Source organism: Electrona antarctica, assembly GCF_951216825.1.
Source record: "Electrona antarctica genome assembly, chromosome: 14".
Classification (NCBI taxonomy): domain Eukaryota; kingdom Metazoa; phylum Chordata; class Actinopteri; order Myctophiformes; family Myctophidae; genus Electrona; species Electrona antarctica.
Window position 1 is genome coordinate 6,631,695 of NC_136795.1, and position 20,857 is coordinate 6,652,551.

At 43.9% G+C, this 20,857-nt stretch overlaps 1 protein-coding gene across 1 annotated transcript in view; it reads left to right on the forward strand.

The window, feature by feature from the left end:
* The window catches only part of LOC306936300 (uncharacterized protein), a gene marked incomplete at both ends in the record, with an annotated part of 20,812 nt that extends 574 nt beyond the window's left edge, over nucleotides 1-20,238 (forward strand). The window contains 3 exons of the mRNA XM_079519789.1: nucleotides 17,862-18,103; nucleotides 18,936-19,079; nucleotides 20,005-20,238. Of these exons, the coding sequence (XP_079375915.1) occupies nucleotides 17,862-18,103; nucleotides 18,936-19,079; nucleotides 20,005-20,238 (620 nt within the window). The remainder of the gene's footprint in view (nucleotides 1-17,861; nucleotides 18,104-18,935; nucleotides 19,080-20,004) is intronic.
* Between the last annotated feature and the right edge of the window lie 619 nt (nucleotides 20,239-20,857).

A 20,857-nucleotide genomic window follows, 5' to 3' on the forward strand; every position in this document is an offset into this window, starting at 1 on the left:
GGAGAGCTGGGCATATAGGAGTTCACTAGCAGCGCCCCTCAAAAACTTGCTTCCGTCACTTAATTGTAATCATCGAACCATGCAAGACAGAGCAGGTTTTCAATCACTGTAAGAAGGGATCTGCCAATTATGTTATAAATGTGTGGGCACGAGCTCACAAAACTGGAAAAGTAAAAGAAGCAAAAATTAAATAAAAATAAATGAAGAGTGGTAATGAGAATATGTCTTAATTGAACTGCAACCACCCTTGGCTTATACCCAATGCTTATACTGTATAGCAAAGTGCTTCTAGTGTCGAGACTTGAGAGTGAATTTGTCAAAAACTGGACCATGCATGACTATAATTTCCAGAAGATTAATAGAAATCTCCAGAGTATAATAGTGTGTCAATGTATGTTCCCGGGAATTAGCCCTTCGCTAAATTTCACCCCAAAAAGCGATTGTCCAATGCCAAAAAATAGTTTAGCAACTGTTGCTATGCAGGTCAAGCTTTCGCCACCTCATAGCTGTCAATGTTATTTTGCATGGCTGTGTTTTTGAACATAATGGCTTAACCTCAAGAAAGTTACACGACTGACCCACCCAGGTGATGGCAATAATACTAATGACTACTAATGTAGTCTTACCGTGCAACCTGAAAACTCCTGTCCGGTGGTCGTTAAAAGTTGATTTCTCCCTCTGTCATTTCCTCGTATTTCTAGTTTATTTAAATAATGTCATGAAAGTTTTCCCAGTGCATAGCCTATTGCAGGCCCGGTTGACTAGATTTAGAAGACATGTTGATGCTCTTGCTACTGAAATGATCGATTATTTATATGGAGAAATCCCGTCATTTAGCATGCATCTCTATGGGGGAGAAGGACAGCTTGCCCTGTCTCCTACTGTAGCTCGCTGCTAACGTGTCTATTGGACAAGGACGGGTTGGGGAGGGACTTAGCGAAGGGATAATTGTGCACAGTGATTTTTTTTCCTCGTTACATTTGACCTTAGGATACATCACTGAGGACACGTCCCAGGTGATGATGACCTTAGGATACATCACTGAGGATACGTCCCAGGTGATGATGACCTTAGGATACATCACTGAGGATACGTCCCAGGTGATGATGACCTTAGGATACATCACTGAGGATACGTCCCAGGTGATGATGACCTTAGGATACATCACTGAGGATACGTCCCAGGTGATGATGACCTTAGGATACATCACTGAGGACACGTCCCAGGTGATGATGACCTTAGGATACATCACTGAGGATACGTCCCAGGTGATGATGACCTTAGGATACATCACTGAGGATACGTCCCAGGTGATGATGACCTTAGGATACATCACTGAGGATACGTCCCAGGTGCATCCAGGCAATGTTTTTTTTGTTCATTGGTTCAGTGGTTCCAAACTTTTTAGCCTGTGACCCAAAAGACAAATTAGACTCTGGGATGCTCTTGCTACTGAAATGATCGATTATTTATATGGAGAAATCCCGTCATTTAGCATGCATCTCTATGGGGGAGAAGGACAGCTTGCCCTGTCTCCTACTGTAGCTCGCTGCTAACGTGTCTATTGGGGAGGGACGGGTTGGGGAGGGACTTAGCGAAGAGATAATTGTGCACAGTGATTTATTTTCCTCGTTACATTTTTATAGATCTTTCACCATCTAACTATACATGCACCAACTATCTACAAGCTCACAGCGACACATTGTGAGGTTGTACATATGTTATTTAAAAACACATTGAGAATAAATCGAAATATTTTGAATATTTTTTAAACGTTTTAATAAAAAAGGCACAAAATATTTTCAGATGGATGTCTGTGGACAATTACATATTAATCGGGGGTTCCTTGACGTGAAGAAAATGTGGGAACCACTGGTTTAAACAACATTAGGAAGCAAGTCCAAATAAGCAACTATACTGTACACTTTAGAAACAAGCCCAAAAAAACATCAACCTGCAACTACCAGTCATGTATTTGCAAGTGACTTTACAGAAAAAAACAAGTCAAAGGTTGCTTATAATAAGCTGCCGCGCTGTAGGAAGCAAAGCACACACACAAGGAGCCCCAGCACCTTGGCGGGGAAAAAGGTGGATAATAAGACAGATGCTTTTGTTCCACCATGAGGGTATAGGATTGAGAAAAGAAATACGGGAATTGGGAGTTCATGAGAGAGAAGAGGTAATGTGAAGGAAGATAGAGAACAACTTGAGACAGGTTTTTCATTTTTGTGACAGAAGAGAGAGAACAACGTGACAGTTCTGACTGACTGGAGTGGGAAGGAAGGTGACACTCTCAGTTACAAATGGATATACGATGACACTGAGGGTCTCACTGTGTTCTGTCGTGAGCCTGCCACAACACAGTGAAACTCTCAGTGCTTATAAGCACTGAGGGTTTGGAATGGAGTACCTATAGGGGTTTTAAACACACTATATTGTTGTACATCAAATAGCCGATCTACCGTACAAGCTCAATATGTTTATGTTCTGTAATGCAATCATTGTGAGCTTGTACATCTGCTAGGTTCACCCGTTTTGACGCTTGCCTATCCTATCTTGGCCAAATGTCCGCCTATTATGAAACACAACCCTTTTTCGACAACTGTCACTCAGTTGTCGAAAAAGGGTTATGCGATGATTCTGATGAATCACACTTCTGGTGAAGTGTGTGGTGCTGGGAGTCTGGTGCAACGCACCTGACAGGACTGGACTCAACCCACAGAGCCCAGTCCTTCTGGTGAAGTGTGTGGTGCTGGGAGTCTGGTGCAACGCACCTGACAGGACTGGTCTCAGCCCACAGAGCCCAGTCCTTGTGGTGCTGGGAGTCTGGTGCAACGCACCTGACAGGACTGGACTCAACCCACAGAGCCCAGTCCTTCCAGGTGCTGGGAGTCTGGTGCAACGCACCTGACAGGACTGGACTCAACCCACAGAGCCCAGTCCTTCTGGTGAAGTGTGTGCATGGTGCTGGGAGTCTGGTGCAACGCACCTGACAGGACTGGTCTCAGCCCACAGAGCCCAGTCCTTGTGGTGCTGGGAGTCTGGTGCAACGCACCTGACAGGACTGGTCTCAGCCCACAGAGCCCAGTCCTTGTGGTGCTGGGAGTCTGGTGCAACGCACCTGACAGGACTGGACTCAACCCACAGAGCCCAGTCCTTCCAGGTGCTGGGAGTCTGGTGCAACGCACCTGACAGGACTGGACTCAACCCACAGAGCCCAGTCCTGTGTGGTGCTGGGAGTCTGGTGCAACGCACCTGACAGGACTGGACTCAACCCACAGAGCCCAGTCCTTGTGGTGCTGGGAGTCTGGTGCAACGCACCTGACAGGACTGGACTCAACCCACAGAGCCCAGTCCTTGTGGTGCTGGGAGTCTGGTGCAACGCACCTGACAGGACTGGACTCAACCCACAGAGCCCAGTCCAGTCTGGTGCAACGCACCTGACAGGACTGGACTCAACCCACAGAGCCCAGTCTGGTGCAATGCACCTGACAGGACTGGACTCAACCCACAGAGCCCAGTCCTTCTGGTGAAGTGTGTGGTGCTGGGAGTCTGGTGCAACGCACCTGACAGGACTGGACTCAACCCACAGAGCCCAGTCCTGCTGGGAGTCTGGTGCAACGCACCTGACAGGACTGGACTCAACCCACAGAGCCCAGTCCTGCTGGGAGTCTGGTGCAACGCACCTGACAGGACTGGACTCAACCCACAGAGCCCAGTCCTTCCAGGTGCTGGGAGTCTGGTGCAACGCACCTGACAGGACTGGACCCAACCCACAGAGCCCAGTCCTTCCACGCACCGGACCCGGCAGAGTAGTTCAGGAGCGGCGAACTGTGTGGCCCTTGTTGTGGGCTTGTTGTGGGCTTGTTGTGGGCTTGTTGTTGTCTTGTTGTTGCGAGACCTGAAACCCCGATGACCTTAGGATACATCACTGAGGATACGTCCCAGGTGCATCCATGCAATGTTTTTTTTTGTTCATTGGTTCAGTGGTTCCAAACTTTTTAGCCTGTGACCCAAAAGACGAATTAGACTCTGGGACCCAAATTAGTGAAAATAGCAGATCTACAAGCTCAAAGCGCGCCACTTCGCAGATTTATATTTAATTTATTCAAGAAATTACTTTTCTTGTTTGTTTTTGGTATTACGGTAATTCATTTGAAAATGTTTTGAAATTATAATGAATTATAACCAAAATGTAGGAAAACCAAAAAAATTGAGGACCCCAAAAAAAATGTGTCCGCCGCCCACAAATGGGTCCCGTCCCCACCCACTGTTTTGGGAGAACAGTGTTAGGACACCCCTGTGGGCTGTGGCTGGTGCAGTCTTGGTACCGTCCAGACTCGTTAGCGCATCAGCGTATAAAAGGCTGCTGCCAGTTGACACACCACCATGGTTGAGTGCGTCGACAGCTCATGTCATGTCTGTTATGGCGGTGAATAAATAATGTGCGGCCTGGCAACCTCTTGAGGGAGGGAAAGGGAAAGGGGGGTAAAATAAATCAGGTTAAAACAATGAAAACAACATAAAAAAACACACAATATAAGCTACAGAAGACATGCAGTTAAAGGCATCATAAAGGATGTGGTGTTGAGGCATGTCATTGTTTTTTTCCCTCAACAGGCCATTTTGGTTGGTTTTCTTTCGTTTTTATGGTGGATTTTATTTTTATATGCATGTATGCATTTGTGTGATTTGTGTTTGTTTTTATATATGGCTGCTATTACTGTGCAGGAGGATGCTAAACGCACACCAGTCTTAGTAGTGGTGCCTGCAGCTCACGGCAGAAACATCTAAAGAGTTAAGTCTTAAAAAGACAAAAGAGTGGCTGCACACACTGATAGCCAAAGAGCCGATTATTTATTAGGATGCAGAGTAAAAACCAACGTTTCGGCAGTACAACTGCCTTCTTCAGGGTATGAAGGGTATTTACATATGGCTGCTAGTGCTACCATGGCCAGATTTCTCTCTTGTAAAAGTGATTTCTGATATCAATGAGACACACCTGGTAAAATAAAGGTCAAATAAAAATAAAAACACAGAAAAGTGCACACAAAACACATCACTGCAGAGACAAACAACCGTCTGAAGGACATTTGTCTTTATAAGAATGTCAGCAGCAGGGACTCTAAAGCCGCCCGCCTGAGAAATGAAAAGTGTCCAGTTTTATAAAGTTTGTTTGTAGGTCATTCCCATTCCAGTCTGCTGGCTGGCTGGCTGCGGCGCGGATTGAAACCACAACAAACCGAGTGCAGAGAGTTTGCATTTGGGACTTTTCAGCGGCATCAAAATGGGCAGAGTGGATGTCTCATACAGAGGGGGGGGGGGGGTGTATATTATTAACGCCATCTGTGTCACTGTAGCGTTTAACCACATTAATCATTATTTTATTCTTTAGCTATTGAAAAATAGCAGATCTACAAGCTCATACCAAGTATTTGTGGAAAAAATCGTGAAAATATATGTAAATCTTTGAATCTTATATTCTTTCTCACCACAAACCTTTTTTTAACTCTTTTAATATTGCTTCTGGGGTGTCCCTGGAACAACAATTATTTTCAGATCGGGGACCGTGGCCAAATACAGATATACTTCTGGGGGTCCTTGACATCAAGGGAAAGCACAAAAAGATTGACAAAACTGTCAGGATTTAGAAGACATGTTGTAGAATCTGGTCTCAGGTCTTAATCAGGTTAATCAACATGAACCAGGGAATTTGTCGGAGGGTGAATTTGTTCTGATGGTGCTTCAAGCAAGTGACAGATGCACATGCATGTGTTATCTGTTATTGACACACAATAATATGTGGAAAACAAGTATACAGTTAGAACGCCGTATAGGGCTCTATACCCTCAAAGGGCTACATAGCGTTTAACTTTTTCTTTAGATTTTTACATTTTAGCTGTGTGTATTGTATTTGTATTTGTATTTGTATTTATTTATTCAGCACAATATATAAAAAAAACAACAACACAGTGAACATATAAATATAAGAGGGGTAAAGTGCTAGGCTGAGGCAAAAAAGCCCAAGGGGCTTAAACGAGGCCTCTACCTATGTAAATCAAAAATGAAACATTGTACAAGAGATATAGAATATCCAGAAGACATAATTGCAGTATATAAAACAAGAACAAAACAAAACAAAAAAAACAACAAGAACATGATTAGAATTCTTGGTTATCTACATGATTAGAGAAAAGAAGAGATGATACAAAGAAATATAATTAAGTAATCTGGTCAATTAAGTGGGTCCTAAACTTATGTTTGAAATTATTCAATGAAGTAGAATTCGATGAGATTGCTGTATAGGTGTTCCATAGCTGGGCCCCCCTGTATCTGATGGAGAACTGACACAGACCAGTACGGAACTTTGGGAGATGTAAATGATTTGCCTGTCTCGTATTGAAATGGTGCACATCACTGTTGAACTGGAAAAAGTCTTTACATGGCAAAAGAAAATGAAACTGGCTGGAACAATACTTTGAAAATAAAGTTGCAGGTTTGGTGTGCTTTCACAGGATCAGGGATTGCAACACTAGTTGCATCAGGCAGGTATAAATCTTCATCTATACTCTCTCCACAGAGCTGGTACTTGAATGGAGCTGTGCAGATAGCAGATTGGAAGGGCTATTTTTGGCGTCGACAAAAATATAAATCAGGCTAAGAAAAAACACGTCTGCGGTTTGATATAGCTCTCTGCAGGCTCCGAGTCTGTACCGAAAGAACCTAATATATTCATATCTGTCACGTCTTGAGTTCAATGAATGTCTTATCTTATTATAAATGACTAGGCGGTAGGCACACACACAGTAAAATGATCCATGTTAAGTTATCCATTTTTACAAAATGTAACCAAATGGACCCAGGAGGATGTTAGTGTGAAGGAGGTAGATGGTGGCTTTATTTTCCTCCCTCGCAAAACCACGATGACAGCGAAATTAAATCAGCAATGCAGATTATTTCTCATTCAGCATAGGAAAAGGGTATGCAATTGTGCTCTTGGGCATGCAGTGTCACTGTGGCACACGTACACAGCTGAGTGTGGCACACGTACACAGCTGAGTGTGCACGCAAACACACACACACACACACACACACACACACACACACACACACACACACACACGTACACAGCTGAGTGTGCACGCGTGTCACTGTGGCACACGTACACAGCTGAGTGTGCACGCGCAAGGAAACACACACACACACACACACACACACACACACACACACACAGCTGAGTGTGCACGCGCAAGGAAACACACACACACACACACACACACACACACACACACACACACACAGCTGAGTGTGCACGCGCAAGGAAGCAGATCAAACATGCACAAAATGTCTGCACATGCAGTATTTTCACACGCATGCATGCAAACACACACACACACACACACACACACACACACACACACACACACACACACACACACACACACACACACACACACACACACACACACGTACACACTTGCCATCCAAATGTGTGTGTGTGTGTGTGTGTGTGTGTGTGTGTGTGTGTGTGTGTGTGTGCGTGTGTGCGTGTGTGCGTGCGTGCGTGCGTGCGTGCATGCGTGCGTGCGTGCGTGCGTGCGTGCGTGCGTGCGTGTGTGTGTGTGTGTGTGTGTGTGTGCGTGCGTGCGTGCGTACGTGCGTGCGTGTGCGCGTGCACAAGTGCTTGCATGCAGGCGCTCACACATAAGCACGCGAGTCCCTCAGCACATACCCTGCTTTACCAAAACGTGGCACACTTAGCAGCATGAAAGCCCAACAGTTCCTCTATTCATCCCCATGTCATTGTCAGGATAATAGCTGTTCAGTGCCGGCAACTCTGCGGAGGGGAGCCTGCCTCCAAAATCACTGTGATTTGGCCTTTGAAATGGAGCATTTACATATTGTCCTCTCTCTGTCATTCTCTATTTGTGCTGCAATACACCTCTTCTGACATTCTCCAAATTATTTACGCAGGTGCCATGTGTTCTTCTTCCCTTCTTTTAATAAGTATAATTTGACTGCCGTCCGTTCCTTGTTAGAATATTCATAATCAGAGCTGTAAGGCTTTAAAGCATTGAGACCTGAGACCGGCTAGATTGTCTTCTAAATCCTGACAGGTTTCTAAAAAACCTATGTTTCTATGTCAGTGGTTCTTCGATTTTTCAAAAATAGCAGACCTACAAGCTCGTAGTGCGCCACTCGGTGGCGCGCTATGAGCTTGTAGATCTGCTATTTTTCAATAGCTAAAGCATAACATAATGCTAACACCAAAAGGGTTTCCCGCCCAAAATGGGTTAAAGCATTGAGACCTGAGACCGGCTGTCTTCTAAATCCTGACAGTTTTCTGAAAAACCTATGTTTCTATGTCGGTGGTTCTCAAACTACCGGTATTTCATGTCAAGGACCCCGAAAGATTATCTGTATTTGGCCGCCGCCCCCCCCCCCCCCCCATCTGAAAATATGTTGTTCCAGGGACCCCCCCTAGAAGCAAAGATATGAGTTAAAAATGGTTCGCTGTGAAAGAATATTATGTTCAAAGCTTTGCACACGTTTCCACAGGTTTTTCAAAACGAGCTTGTAGACACAGATGCGTCCTCAGGTCGAAATGGGTTAAAGCATTTTGACCTGAGATCAGATTCTATAAATGTCTTCTACATCCTGACAGTTTTCTGAAAAAGCTATGTTTCTATGTCAGTCGTTCTTCGATTTTTCAAAAATAGCAGACCTACAAGCTCGTAGCGCGCCACTCGGTGGCGCGCTATGAGCTTGTAGATCTGCTATTTTTCAATAGCTAAAGCATAACATAATGCTAACACCAAAAGGGGTTCCCGCCCAAAATGGGTTAAAGCATTTTGCCCGCCTGCAAAGTGCATACAAAATGTAAAAGTCCCATCATAAGACAAGCACTTAATGGGATTGGAGTTTGGGTTTTATTTTTGGCCAAGGTACATTTGCATATATTATGAATTTGACTTGCTTGGATGCTCTCTGCACACACAATGTACTGTGGCTCAAGATATAAAGAAATATGCATAATATAGAAATATAAAATGGAACGATTAAAATGCTTGCTTTATCAATCTTTATCATCAATCTATCAATCTTGCAGACATGAGTATAAACTCACCACTGTCACAGACACAAAATAGGCGCTGCTCTAATGTCTATACTTCTGAATCCCAGAATAAAATAGAACAGCGCACATCCTCCGATCTTGGTGCTGAGCCAAACTGTTAAACTAACAGATATCATGAAGAAAGGCAAAAAGACTTGAAAAAGACCAATACCGGTCGAAACGTTGTATGTCCTGCCTGCTGTGATTGTGAATAAATACTTGGAGCATTACAAAAGTGCCTTTGCCTTTCTTCATACTTCTGAATACCACAATTGATTTAAATAAATGGCACACAGATTTTAGAGACGGGCCTAATGTTAAAGGGACCTAATTGCAGTGCTTTACTTGAGCATTTCCAATTCCCAGTACTTTTAAGTTACAAATTACATTTTCTGAAAAGGTATGGGCTGAAGCCAAAGCTTATTATGCCCATCTTGTTCATTTTAAAATAATCATCACATAGAGATGAGAGAAACAAAATTCAGTTAGGACAACTCAAGAATGGATGGAATAGATATTTATTCAATATAAATTAGCAATATGTTTAAAAATGGTGCATTTATATAGCGCCTTTATCCAAGGCGCTTTACATAGATTGTGCATTACATTCACCCATTCACACACACATTCATACACCGATTGCGGCGGAAGCTGGGGTTCAGTGTCTTGCCCAAGGACACTTCGACATGTAGCCAGGAGGAGCCGACCCATGGATCATTGGACGACCTGCTCTACCTCTTGAGCCACAGTCGCCCCATGTTTGTTTATGTTTATTATGGTTTGGCGATGGATTGGATCTGCTTTTTAGGTACTCAGATCAAGTGCATCAGTCCCGGCCATAGGGACTCCGAATCCCCCCTACCTAAACAGTAGATCCAAAACGACAGGTGGTAGCTGCAAGGTTTGTATACAGCAGCGCAGCAGATATAGCAGCAGCAAGCAAGCAAGCAGGAGGAAGCGTGCAAACCTTCCAGTTTATGTAGCCGGTATGAAGATGGAGTGAGTGTGTGATTGGCTGAGTGAATCATGTGGATGAGAGCGTGATGCTGAGGCGGCCCAATTAACGGCCTGGCAGCGACTGCACTGAGGTTTCCTGACTGAACATGCTCTGCGCATGTCTGTGACATCATGTCTGTGACATCATGTCTGTGACATCATCATGTCTGTGACATCATCATGTCTGTGACATCATCATGTCTGTGACATCATCATGTCTGTGACAGGCGCGATGCTCATAACAAAAACAAAAAGAAAAAACGATTGTCAACGTTGCTGTACTTAAATACAGATGATAAAAACAAAGCAAAATGAAAAGAACTACATCTACTACAACTACATCTCAGAGGCGCATATTGTACATTTACTCCACTACATTTATTTGAAAACTTTAGTTACTAGTTACTTTGTAGATTTGACAAAACATACATTTACCACTTCAGCCCTATATACATTCACTCACAATGCGTTGTGGTGCGACGCATTGTGAGCTTGTAGATCTGCTATTTTCTAAAGATTTTCATACATTACTCAAGCACATTTTGAATTCCGGACTTTTTCTTGTAACGGAGTAGTTCTATATTGCAGTATTGATAGTTTAAAAAGTAAAAAGAAATTCCATCACTGCCTAATTGTATTTATAGACAAATTCAAATCCTGAAACTACTGCAACTACTACCACAAAGAGCAACACTAACCCATTTGGGCGCGCCACCGGGGGGGGGGCTATCGCTCCGGTTCAGTCTCTATCCTTGTATTACTCTATGGGCCAGACATGTGCCTGGGGCAATATGCATTGCAGAGGCAGATGAAGGCTGGCTACGCGAGGCTAGCTTGATCCCGTGCTCTGGATGCCCTGCAGGGAGCTGGACATGTAGGCCTAGTGAATTGGAGCGTGTGTTGAGCCAGCCAATGAATGACCCCCTATTTCCCAAGTTCACCAGGATATACTATGCAATAATAACTCTTACTGTACCATACTGTACAGCCACACATACTGTAGCCACACGCATACATACTGTACATTTTCACACTCAAGGTACGTACACACATACTGTATACGTAAGTAATGAAAAAGGTATCGCTTTTTACCAGTAGCAAGTCATGTATTACTTTCACGTTTTGACTAATAATGTTACCAGTTATTTTCCCCCAAAGTAGCTCATTACTATTTTCAGGAGCCTTGGTGGAAAACGGGATTTGCGTGTTGTTTACTGTACTTTCATTCTGTGATTGTGTTGTTGTTGTTCGGTAGGTAGACTAGACTGGGATCAGGTTGATTGTGTTGTTGATCGGTAGGTAGACTAGACTGGGATCAGGTTGATTGTGTTGTTGTTCGGTAGGTAGACTGGATGCATGTTTACATGGATTGTAAACACTGAAAAGTACCCAAATAAATAATCTAGTGGAGTATTACTATTCCGAGGTTAGCGTTGGCACAGTTATTCCACCAGAGTGAGCTCCACAGATCTTGCTCCTTGCATATTCAAAATCTGTATGGGAAAGGACTCGTTTTTATACTCTGCAGCAGTTGTTTGGAATGGGTTACCTCCCAAGCTTAAGTTGATTAGCTCTGTTGTTAACTTCAAGTCCTCCATAGAGAGATGGCTGAATAGCAGCTCTGGGCCTTAATATAACCATCAATAGAGCACTAAAGTCTGGCGTCAGTATCGCTAGAGGGCGCTAAGTCCATGGGTGTGTGTACTTGTTTATTATATCCCCATAGGGGGATTTTAGAAAGCCTAGAACTGTGTTTGAAATAATATATAATCGTCCCGGCGGTTTCATTCACGAAACGCAGTTCGTTCTTATAGTTTGTGTCAAAGTATTGACTCAAACTAAGCTATGGTCAGAAACTAAAAACCAGATTTTCGAACATAAACATCAAATCTGACAACACTCTCATCACTGACAACCTTGATGTGGCCAACTACTTGAATATCTTCTTTACAAACATATCAACAACTCTGGTTAACAAACTGCCCTCCCACTCTGGGCTCTTTGGTGTAGAGCACATTACAACCTTCTACAAAAACCTAGGTGTTTGTAAAGACGATTTTAAACTAGTTATGGTAACAACTGATGAGGTAATTAAGAAACTGAGTGCCCTCCAACCCCACAAGGCCACAGGCCATGACAACATTCCCTCCAAATTTCTCAGAGACTCAGCCATCTCTATAGCTCCAATCATCACCCACATAGTAAACCTCTCCATCAAACAGGGACAGGTCCCCCAAGATTTCAAACTGGCCAAAGTAACCCCCTTGCACAAGAAAGGGAGTAAATTAGACCCCGGCAACTACCGCCCTATTTCTATTCTTAGTTCCATCTCGAAAGTGATGGAAAAAATAGTCTATGAACAGGTTGAAAAGTATCTTGCCACTAATAAATTATTGTACGAGTTCCAATCTGGCTTCAGAACATCCCACTCCACTGACACATGCCTCCTCTATTTGAGCGACCACATCAAACAAGAGGTGGACGCTGGCAAATACTGCGGCATGGTCATGCTGGACCTCCAAAAGGCTTTTGACACCGTGAACCACTCCATACTGGTTAACAAGCTAAAAGCAATTGGTTTCGATAGCACATCAGTGAGCTGGATGCAATCCTACCTGGAGGGGAGAGAACAGATGGTGGAAGTGAACGGAACACTGTCCCCCCCCCTCCCAGTGAGCTGTGGCGTTCCACAAGGAAGCATACTAGGGCCTCTACTGTTCCTAATATATGTAAACGACATGACTTCAGCCTGTGACTGCAACTTGTTCCTGTTCGCAGATGACTCAGCACTGCTGGTCTCGGACAGGGACAAACTGCAGGTTGAAAATGCCCTCAGCTCTGAACTCGGTAGAATCTGCACCTGGCTCGCTGATAACAAACTATCTTTACACCTGGGAAAAACTGAATCCATTCTCTTTGGCTCTATTAGTAATCTCAGCAAGGCAAATGGCTTCTTGGTTAGAGTGGGTGACAATGTTATCACACGTAAAGATGAAATTATCTACCTAGGTTCCATCCTGGAGGCTAATCTTTCCGGTGATAAAATGGCCACCAACGTAATCAAAAAAGTCAACCATAGAACAAGATTCCTCTACAGGATCTCCTCACTGGTCAACAAAAACACCTTGAAGACCTTAACAGGAGCCCTTGTACAGGGTTTCTTTGACTATGCATGCACCTCCTGGTACCACAGCACCTCAAAGGCCCTTAAAACCAGGCTCCAGACTTCCCAAAACAAACTGGTCAGGCTCCTACTTGATCTAGCCCCCCGAACCCACCTCACCCCTGCCCACTTCGACAGGCTGGAATGGCTTAGGGTCGACGACAGAGTACAGCATCTTGCAATGGGTCTGGTCCACAAGATTCGATACACCACCAAGATACCCATGTACCTGTCTAGATACTTCCTTAATGTTAACGAAGTCCACACCCACAACACCAGAGGGAGTGCAACGAACCATGTACAACCCAGATTCGGCACAAACAAGGGACTAAATTCTTTTCGCTCCTATGCCACCAAAATGTGGAACGCCCTACCAACTGTCATTAAGACATGCGAATCCCTTGACTCCTTCAAAACCGCTCTCAAAGGGCACCTACGGATGGCTGCAATTCGAAACTGGCCCCCGTAAAATCTGAATCCCCCCCCCCCCGCCCCCCCCTTTTTTCCCCTCACTGTATATATTTATTTTCCCTTTTTACCTCCTTTTTGATGAATTCTTTTTTGATGAATTCCTGTTCTGTCTATAGAAGTGTCTATTTGTACGTCTCTAAATGTTTTGATGATTTGAACATGGTGGACCCTGTTGGAAACAAGTGTAATGCTTAATTGGGTCGTCCACTCACAGTTAACAGCCTTTGTATTGAGTTTGTGCTTGAAATGTACTGTAATTCTGCAAACTGTTAATAAATTCTTCAATCAATCAATCAATGTAATGAAGTGTGATAATGAACAGCAAGCCAGTCATTATTGCAAAGATAAACCCAACAGAGATGAACAGATGCAGGAATCACCCTAAATCACATCCACACACACACACGCACATACACACACGCACACACACGCACGCACACACACACACACACACACACACTTTCACGGACACAAGCTGGCTATACTATAGCCTTTTGTTATTGCTGTTGACTCAATCGATAAAGATAGAACTGTCAGGAGGAACGGGGGGGAGAGGAAAAGAAATAAAGGAATGGAGAGCAAAGTGGAAAGAGAAGCAGCTATTGAGTCAGAGATGCCAAACCAGAGAGAGAGAGAGAGAGAGAGAGAGAGAGAGAGAGACGAAAACTGAGCCAAAGATATGTGCAATCTAGCAACCACAGCCTGGAATTTTGTCATTTCTCCAGTGATGTAAAGTAACATTTACTTAGGTTTTTGTACTTTACTTGAGTATTTCCAATTTCCAGTAGGCTACTTTTACTTCTACTCCACCACATCTCAGAGGCAATTATTGTATACTTTTACTTCACTACATTACATTACATTACATTACAGTCATTTAGCAGACGCTTTTATCCAAAGCGACTTACAATAAGTGTATTCAACATAGGTAGGGAACAAAAACTACTAATCACCAGAAGTCTTTAGTGCATTTTCTGCAAAAACAAGCAACCAAGAGTATACCTAGCGCTAAGGTAAAAGTGCAATATATCAGCTACCTATTTCCTTAACCAGATGAGACAAAATAGCTAAATCAAATGAGCATGAGCTAAAACAATTAAGTGTATCGACTAAACAAGATCCAATAAACAATACAACAATAGAAAACAAGCGTTCGTACAACTAGTTAACAACAAGTAGGTCAGGCAGAGAGGAAGGGTAGTGTTTCCTGAAGAGGTGGGTTTTCAACCTGCGGCGAAATATGGGCAGTCACTACAATTAGTATTATTTGAAAACTTTAGCTACAGTACTATAGTTACTTTGTAGATTTTGATTATTATTATTACAAAACATACAGTAACGTCAGCCCTATATAGCCGATCTACAAGCTCACAATTCGGGTTGTCCCGATCAGATGGGGTGATCGGAAATCGGGGCCGATCACGTCATTTCCAAATGATCGGAATCGGATCGGGAGCCAAAAAACATGATCGGGACATCCCTATAGTATCAATATTATATCCATATAGACTGGAAATTGTCTGTGATTTGGGATATTGTGCTATTGTGATATATGACATAAACGTGTTCTATAATATATCAATATCGGAGCAAAAAAAGATCGGGACACAATAATGACACATCAATCACATCACAGTGACACATCAATCACATCACAATGACACATCAATCACATCACAGTGACACATCAATCACATCACAATGCCACATCAATCACATCACAGTGACACATCAATCACATCACAATGCCACATCAATCACATCACAATGCCACATCAATCACATCACAGTGACACATCATCACATCAATCACATCACAATGACACATCAATCACATCACAATGACACATCATCACATCAATCACATCACAATGACACATCAATCACATCACAATGACACAGCATCACATCAATCACATCACAATGCCACATCAATCACATCACAGTGACACATCAATCACATCACAATGCCACATCAATCACATCACAGTGACACATCAATCACATCACAGTGACACATCAATCACATCACAATGACACATCAATCACATCACAATGACACATCAATCACATCACAATAACACATCATCACATCAATCACATCACAATGACACATCAATCACATCACAATGACACATCAATCACATCACAATGACACATCAATCACATCACAATGCCACATCAATCACATCACAATGACACATCAATCACATCACAATGACACATAAATCACATCACAATGACACATCAATCACATCACAATGACACATCAATCACATCACAATGACACATCATCACATCAATCACATCACAATGACACATCATCACATCAATCACATCACAATGACACATCAATCACATCACACTGACACATCAATCACATCACAATGACACATCATCACATCAAAGATTTGTATACATTTGAAAACTTGTAAAATGAGACATTCTGCACAATGACTACTTTCTACTTTTGGTACTTTAAGTACATTTTGATACCAATACTTATTTGTACTTTTCGAACTTTTACTCGTAACGGAATATTTCTACATTGCAGTTACATCAGTACTTTTACTTAAGTAAAACATTTGAGTACTAGAATGATACGCAATAGCAACCAGAGGAATGTTGTCATTTTCTCTCTCTCTCTCTCTCTCTCTCTCTCTCTCTCTCTCTCTCTCTCTCTCTCTCTCTCTCTCTCTCTCTCTCTCGCTCTACCGAGGGGTATGAATAAACAAGGTTGTCAGTGTCTTCAGGGTGTATAGTGGTGTGGGGGGGGGGGGGTTGTGCGAGGGGGGGGGGGGGGAGGGGCCGGCAGCGATGACCTCACAGCGGAGCCGGGGCTCCTCCTACTCAGAGGACCTGGTCGCTAATCTGACGTGACACGGCGAACCCGGCCCGCACTCATACAGTTTGTATTGCCCTCGAGGGTCCCGTTTCAACAACCCAAGCCCCTCCCCACCCCCCAATCTGTTTCAGAATTACAATATCTATTTATCTCCGTTCCGATGATCACATGCTGACAACCCCCACACGCGCGCGCGCACACACACACACACACACACACACACACACACACACACACACACACACACACACACACACACACACACACACACACACACACACACACACACACACACGCAACACACTGTGAACCCCTATGGGCACCTGTGTGCCATCGACTTCCATTGCTTTTACTGTACCTGACAGATGTGGTTAGAGGCTGTATGGGGGGGGGGGGATGAAATGAAAATGTGTGTGTGTGTGTGTGTGTGTGTGTGTGTGTGTGTGTGTGTGTGTGTGTGTGTGTGTGTGTGTGTGTGTGTGTGTGTGTGTGTGTGTGTGTGTGTGTGTGTGTGTGTGTGTGTGTGTGTGTGTGTGTGTGTGTGTTACAAGTTACCCATACCAAACGAAGCTACAGGCCTATGACTAATATCGGAGAATGTGTCTCTCACACTCACAAACACGGGGAGAGAGAGAGAGACTAATTACCTGTTTATAAAGCCAGAAATATGTAAATATTATGAAAAGCGAAAAAGCTCATCACCACAAACACCTTGGCCTACTATTCTGATACATTGTGCATTCAGGTCTCAAGATATGAACAGTAGACGGTTAAGGCAAGTTACGGAAAATGTGAAATTAGTTACAGTTTCGTATCTCCTAATCTAGGGAACTCTCCTGACAGTTTTCAAATGTCTTCTAAATCCTGACAGTTTTCTTGAAAAACCCCATGTTTCCATGTCAGTCGTTCTCAAACATTTTCATGTAAAGGACCCCCAGAATTATATGCATTTGGCTGCCGACCCCCGTCTGAAAATATGTTGTTCCAGGGACCCTCCTCCCTGCAGAAGCAAAGATTTGAGTTAAAAATGTTGGCTCTGAAAGAATATATATTCAAAGATTTGTGCCACATTTTCACGATTTCTCAAAAATAGCAGACCTACAAGCTCGTAGCGCGCCACTCGGTGGCGCGCTATGAGCTTGTAGATCTGCTATTTTTCAATAGCTAAATTATAACAATGTTTAAAACACCCCAAAAGGGGTTCCCGCCCAAAATTGGTTAAGGGAACATCGGCCCCTCTAACACGCTCTGCAACGTCCCTCTCCTTTCAGACACGGCGGCGAGGGACTACTACCCCAAGAGCTACCCCATGGTGGACTACACGCACCGCGCGTCGCCGCCCACCTTCCAGCCCATCGTCTTCCACCCCAAGGACAAGGCCTTCCTCCCGTCGCCCGACATCCACGCGCCCCTCGCCATCACCATCAACACCTCGCAGGTCCCCTCCATGAAGCCCAACAAGATCTCCAAGAACAACACCCACCACCCGCTCACCTCCAGCTCCGCCTTCAAGGTACTGACGATGACTATAGGGGTTGTCCCGATCCGACCGTATTGATCGGAGGGGGGGGGGGGGGGGGCGGGGGGGGGAGGGGGGGGGTCGTTCTCAAATTAATCGGAATGGGATCGAGATAAGAAAAGAACCTTGAGCTTTTTCTGTGCCGGAACGAGATCATCTCGTGAATAGCAATTGTAAATTGTATCCAATGGTGCCAATCATGACATTACGATTAATAAGCATACATTTTTGGGGGGTATTTTTTTTTGTACTTTTTTTGCACTGCAAGTGACTGAGGGGCAGTGTTGTTTTTCGTTGTTTGTTTTCACTTAGTTTTAGTCACCTTTTAGTCACCCGGAAATGCCAGAATGTTATAGTGTTAGTCTAGTTTTAGTTGACTAAATATCATAAGATTTTAGTCGACTAAATCTACAGTTGATTTAGTCGACTAAGGTGTATTTTGGCGGGCCTTGATGCCGTCGAAATGATACATTTTACAGTTGCTGAAAATAGCCGATCTACAAGCTCACAACGCATCGCAGCGCGACGCATTGTGAGCTTGTAGATCGGCTATATTCAGCATGCAAACAACTGTAAAATGACTTATACTGGATCTCTTGTCCACTAGTCCCTTCCTAACATTTTAGTCTAGCCTTTATTTGTGGACGAACATGTCAATACATTTAGTCTTCTAGTTTTAGTCATCAAAGCTTAGTTTTCATATAGTTTCCATTTAGTTTTCGTCGACGAGATCAACACTGCCGAGGGAGGGAGGAGGGGAAACGGCATCTCATAATGATTCTTTATGCATGTAAAGTACATGGTTGTTGTGATGATTGTTCTGAAGGTGTGGGACCCCAGCAAGACCCACCACGTCCAGCACCAGCTGGCCCACATCCCAGTGTCCCAGCAGGGCCAGGGGCCGCCGCACGCTCACGCTCACTCTCACGCCGTGCACGCGCATGCTCACGCCGTGCACGCTCACTCTCAGGTATAATACCCACCGCCATTATCTCAGGTACTATGGGCTCCATCTCCCTTATCCCTTATCCCTAAAATGATTTAGCCATTTTTTTACTATTTTGAAAATCATTTTAAAATAATTCAACTAGCCGATCTACATCTACACGTTGTGAGCTTGTAGATCGGCTATTTGAACTATTTTAAAAGGTTTTTTTAAATAGTAAAAAATGGCAAAATAAATGTAGGGATAAGGGTTAAGGGGTGGATATAGCCCTATGTGTACACATTTATTGTGGGAAAAAAGAGACCCCCTTGGTTGTATACGGCTGTACAGTGTGAAAATAAGCTAAGAAAGAGCCTATACGGTGTTGCACCGTTCGTGAAACTATAGCTGTAAATACCTGAAAATCCCTTACATAAGAGAGACCCAAAGGGTGTGTTTATTAGATAATATAGGGTGTAAATTAGATAAGAGAGACCCAAAGGGTGTGTTTATTAGATACTATAGGTTGTAAATTAGATAAGAGAGACCCAAAGGGTGTGTTTATTAGATAATATAGGATGTAAATTAGATAAGAGAGACCCAAAGGGTGTGTTTATTAGATAATATAGGATGTAAATTAGATAAGAGAGACCCAAAGGGTGTGTTTATTAGATAATATAGGATGTAAATTAGATAAGAGAGACCCAAAGTGTGTGTTTTTGTGAAACAAGCTTCAAATAATATCTGAAACCCTCTACTTGTACTTTGTTTTGGAAAAGGCGCTCAAACTTTCTTCTTTCCTGCCTTGATCTCCAGTCCTTACCCCCCCTTGTTTCCTGCCTTGATCTCCAGTCCTTACCCCCCCCCTTGTTTCCTCCATGGGAACTATGCACAAAAACAAAAATACTTAAAACTGTGATGTGACAATAACAATGACAGTGATTGTGATTCTCACCCTCCACCGCCGCAGCAGCAGCACCAGACGCAGCAGCAGCACCAGACGCTGCAGCACCATCAGACGCTGACGCAGCAGCAGAGCAGCCGGCGCCAGGTCTTCTCCAACAAGAGCATCGAGACGCTGCCCGAGCTGTTCTCCCTGCACCACCAGCCCGTGGTGGTGCAGGGCTACGGACACTCGCCGCACGTGCACCCCAAGCACATGAAGGTACTGCCCACCAACAGCAAGACGGAGGTCACCGTCTGAGACTAGAGAGAGACGGACGGACAGACTGAGGTTTTGGCACTGTTGGAAAAGAACGGCCGGAGAGAGAGAGAGAGATTCGCGACGGCATGAAGGGAAGGACGATCGGACGGACGGAGTAGGAGGATTGTGGAGAAGGCCCACATTAAACCACGTGTCATGTGTTTTTTTTAGAATGATGTCAGGACGCCGTTTCTTCCTTTTCTCTCTCTTTAAAAAAAAAAGGATACATCCTGGGTGGGGGTCTTTGTATGTTGCCGACAACGATGACAAGTGTGGTGTTCATCATACTTTAATTAAAATAATGAAAACACGAGAGCGGTGACTGTTTAAACCTTGTGGCTCCTCAGTAATGGATAAGTTCTCTCGACGAGATTCAGCCCGCTCTCTCTCCTCCTCCTCCTCTTTATTCTCTCCAAGCCGTCCAGGCTCTAACAATGTGGTGCTACTGCAAAAGTCAAAGTCATGCGATTTGTCACACACGTTACCACAGTGAAATGTGTTCTCCTCATTTGACCTATCTCTTGGAGCGGTGAGCCGCAGCCAAGGAGCGGTGCGCCGCGCTCGGGAATCATTTGATTAGTTGATTTGACCCCCCCAATCCAAACCCTTTGATGCTGAG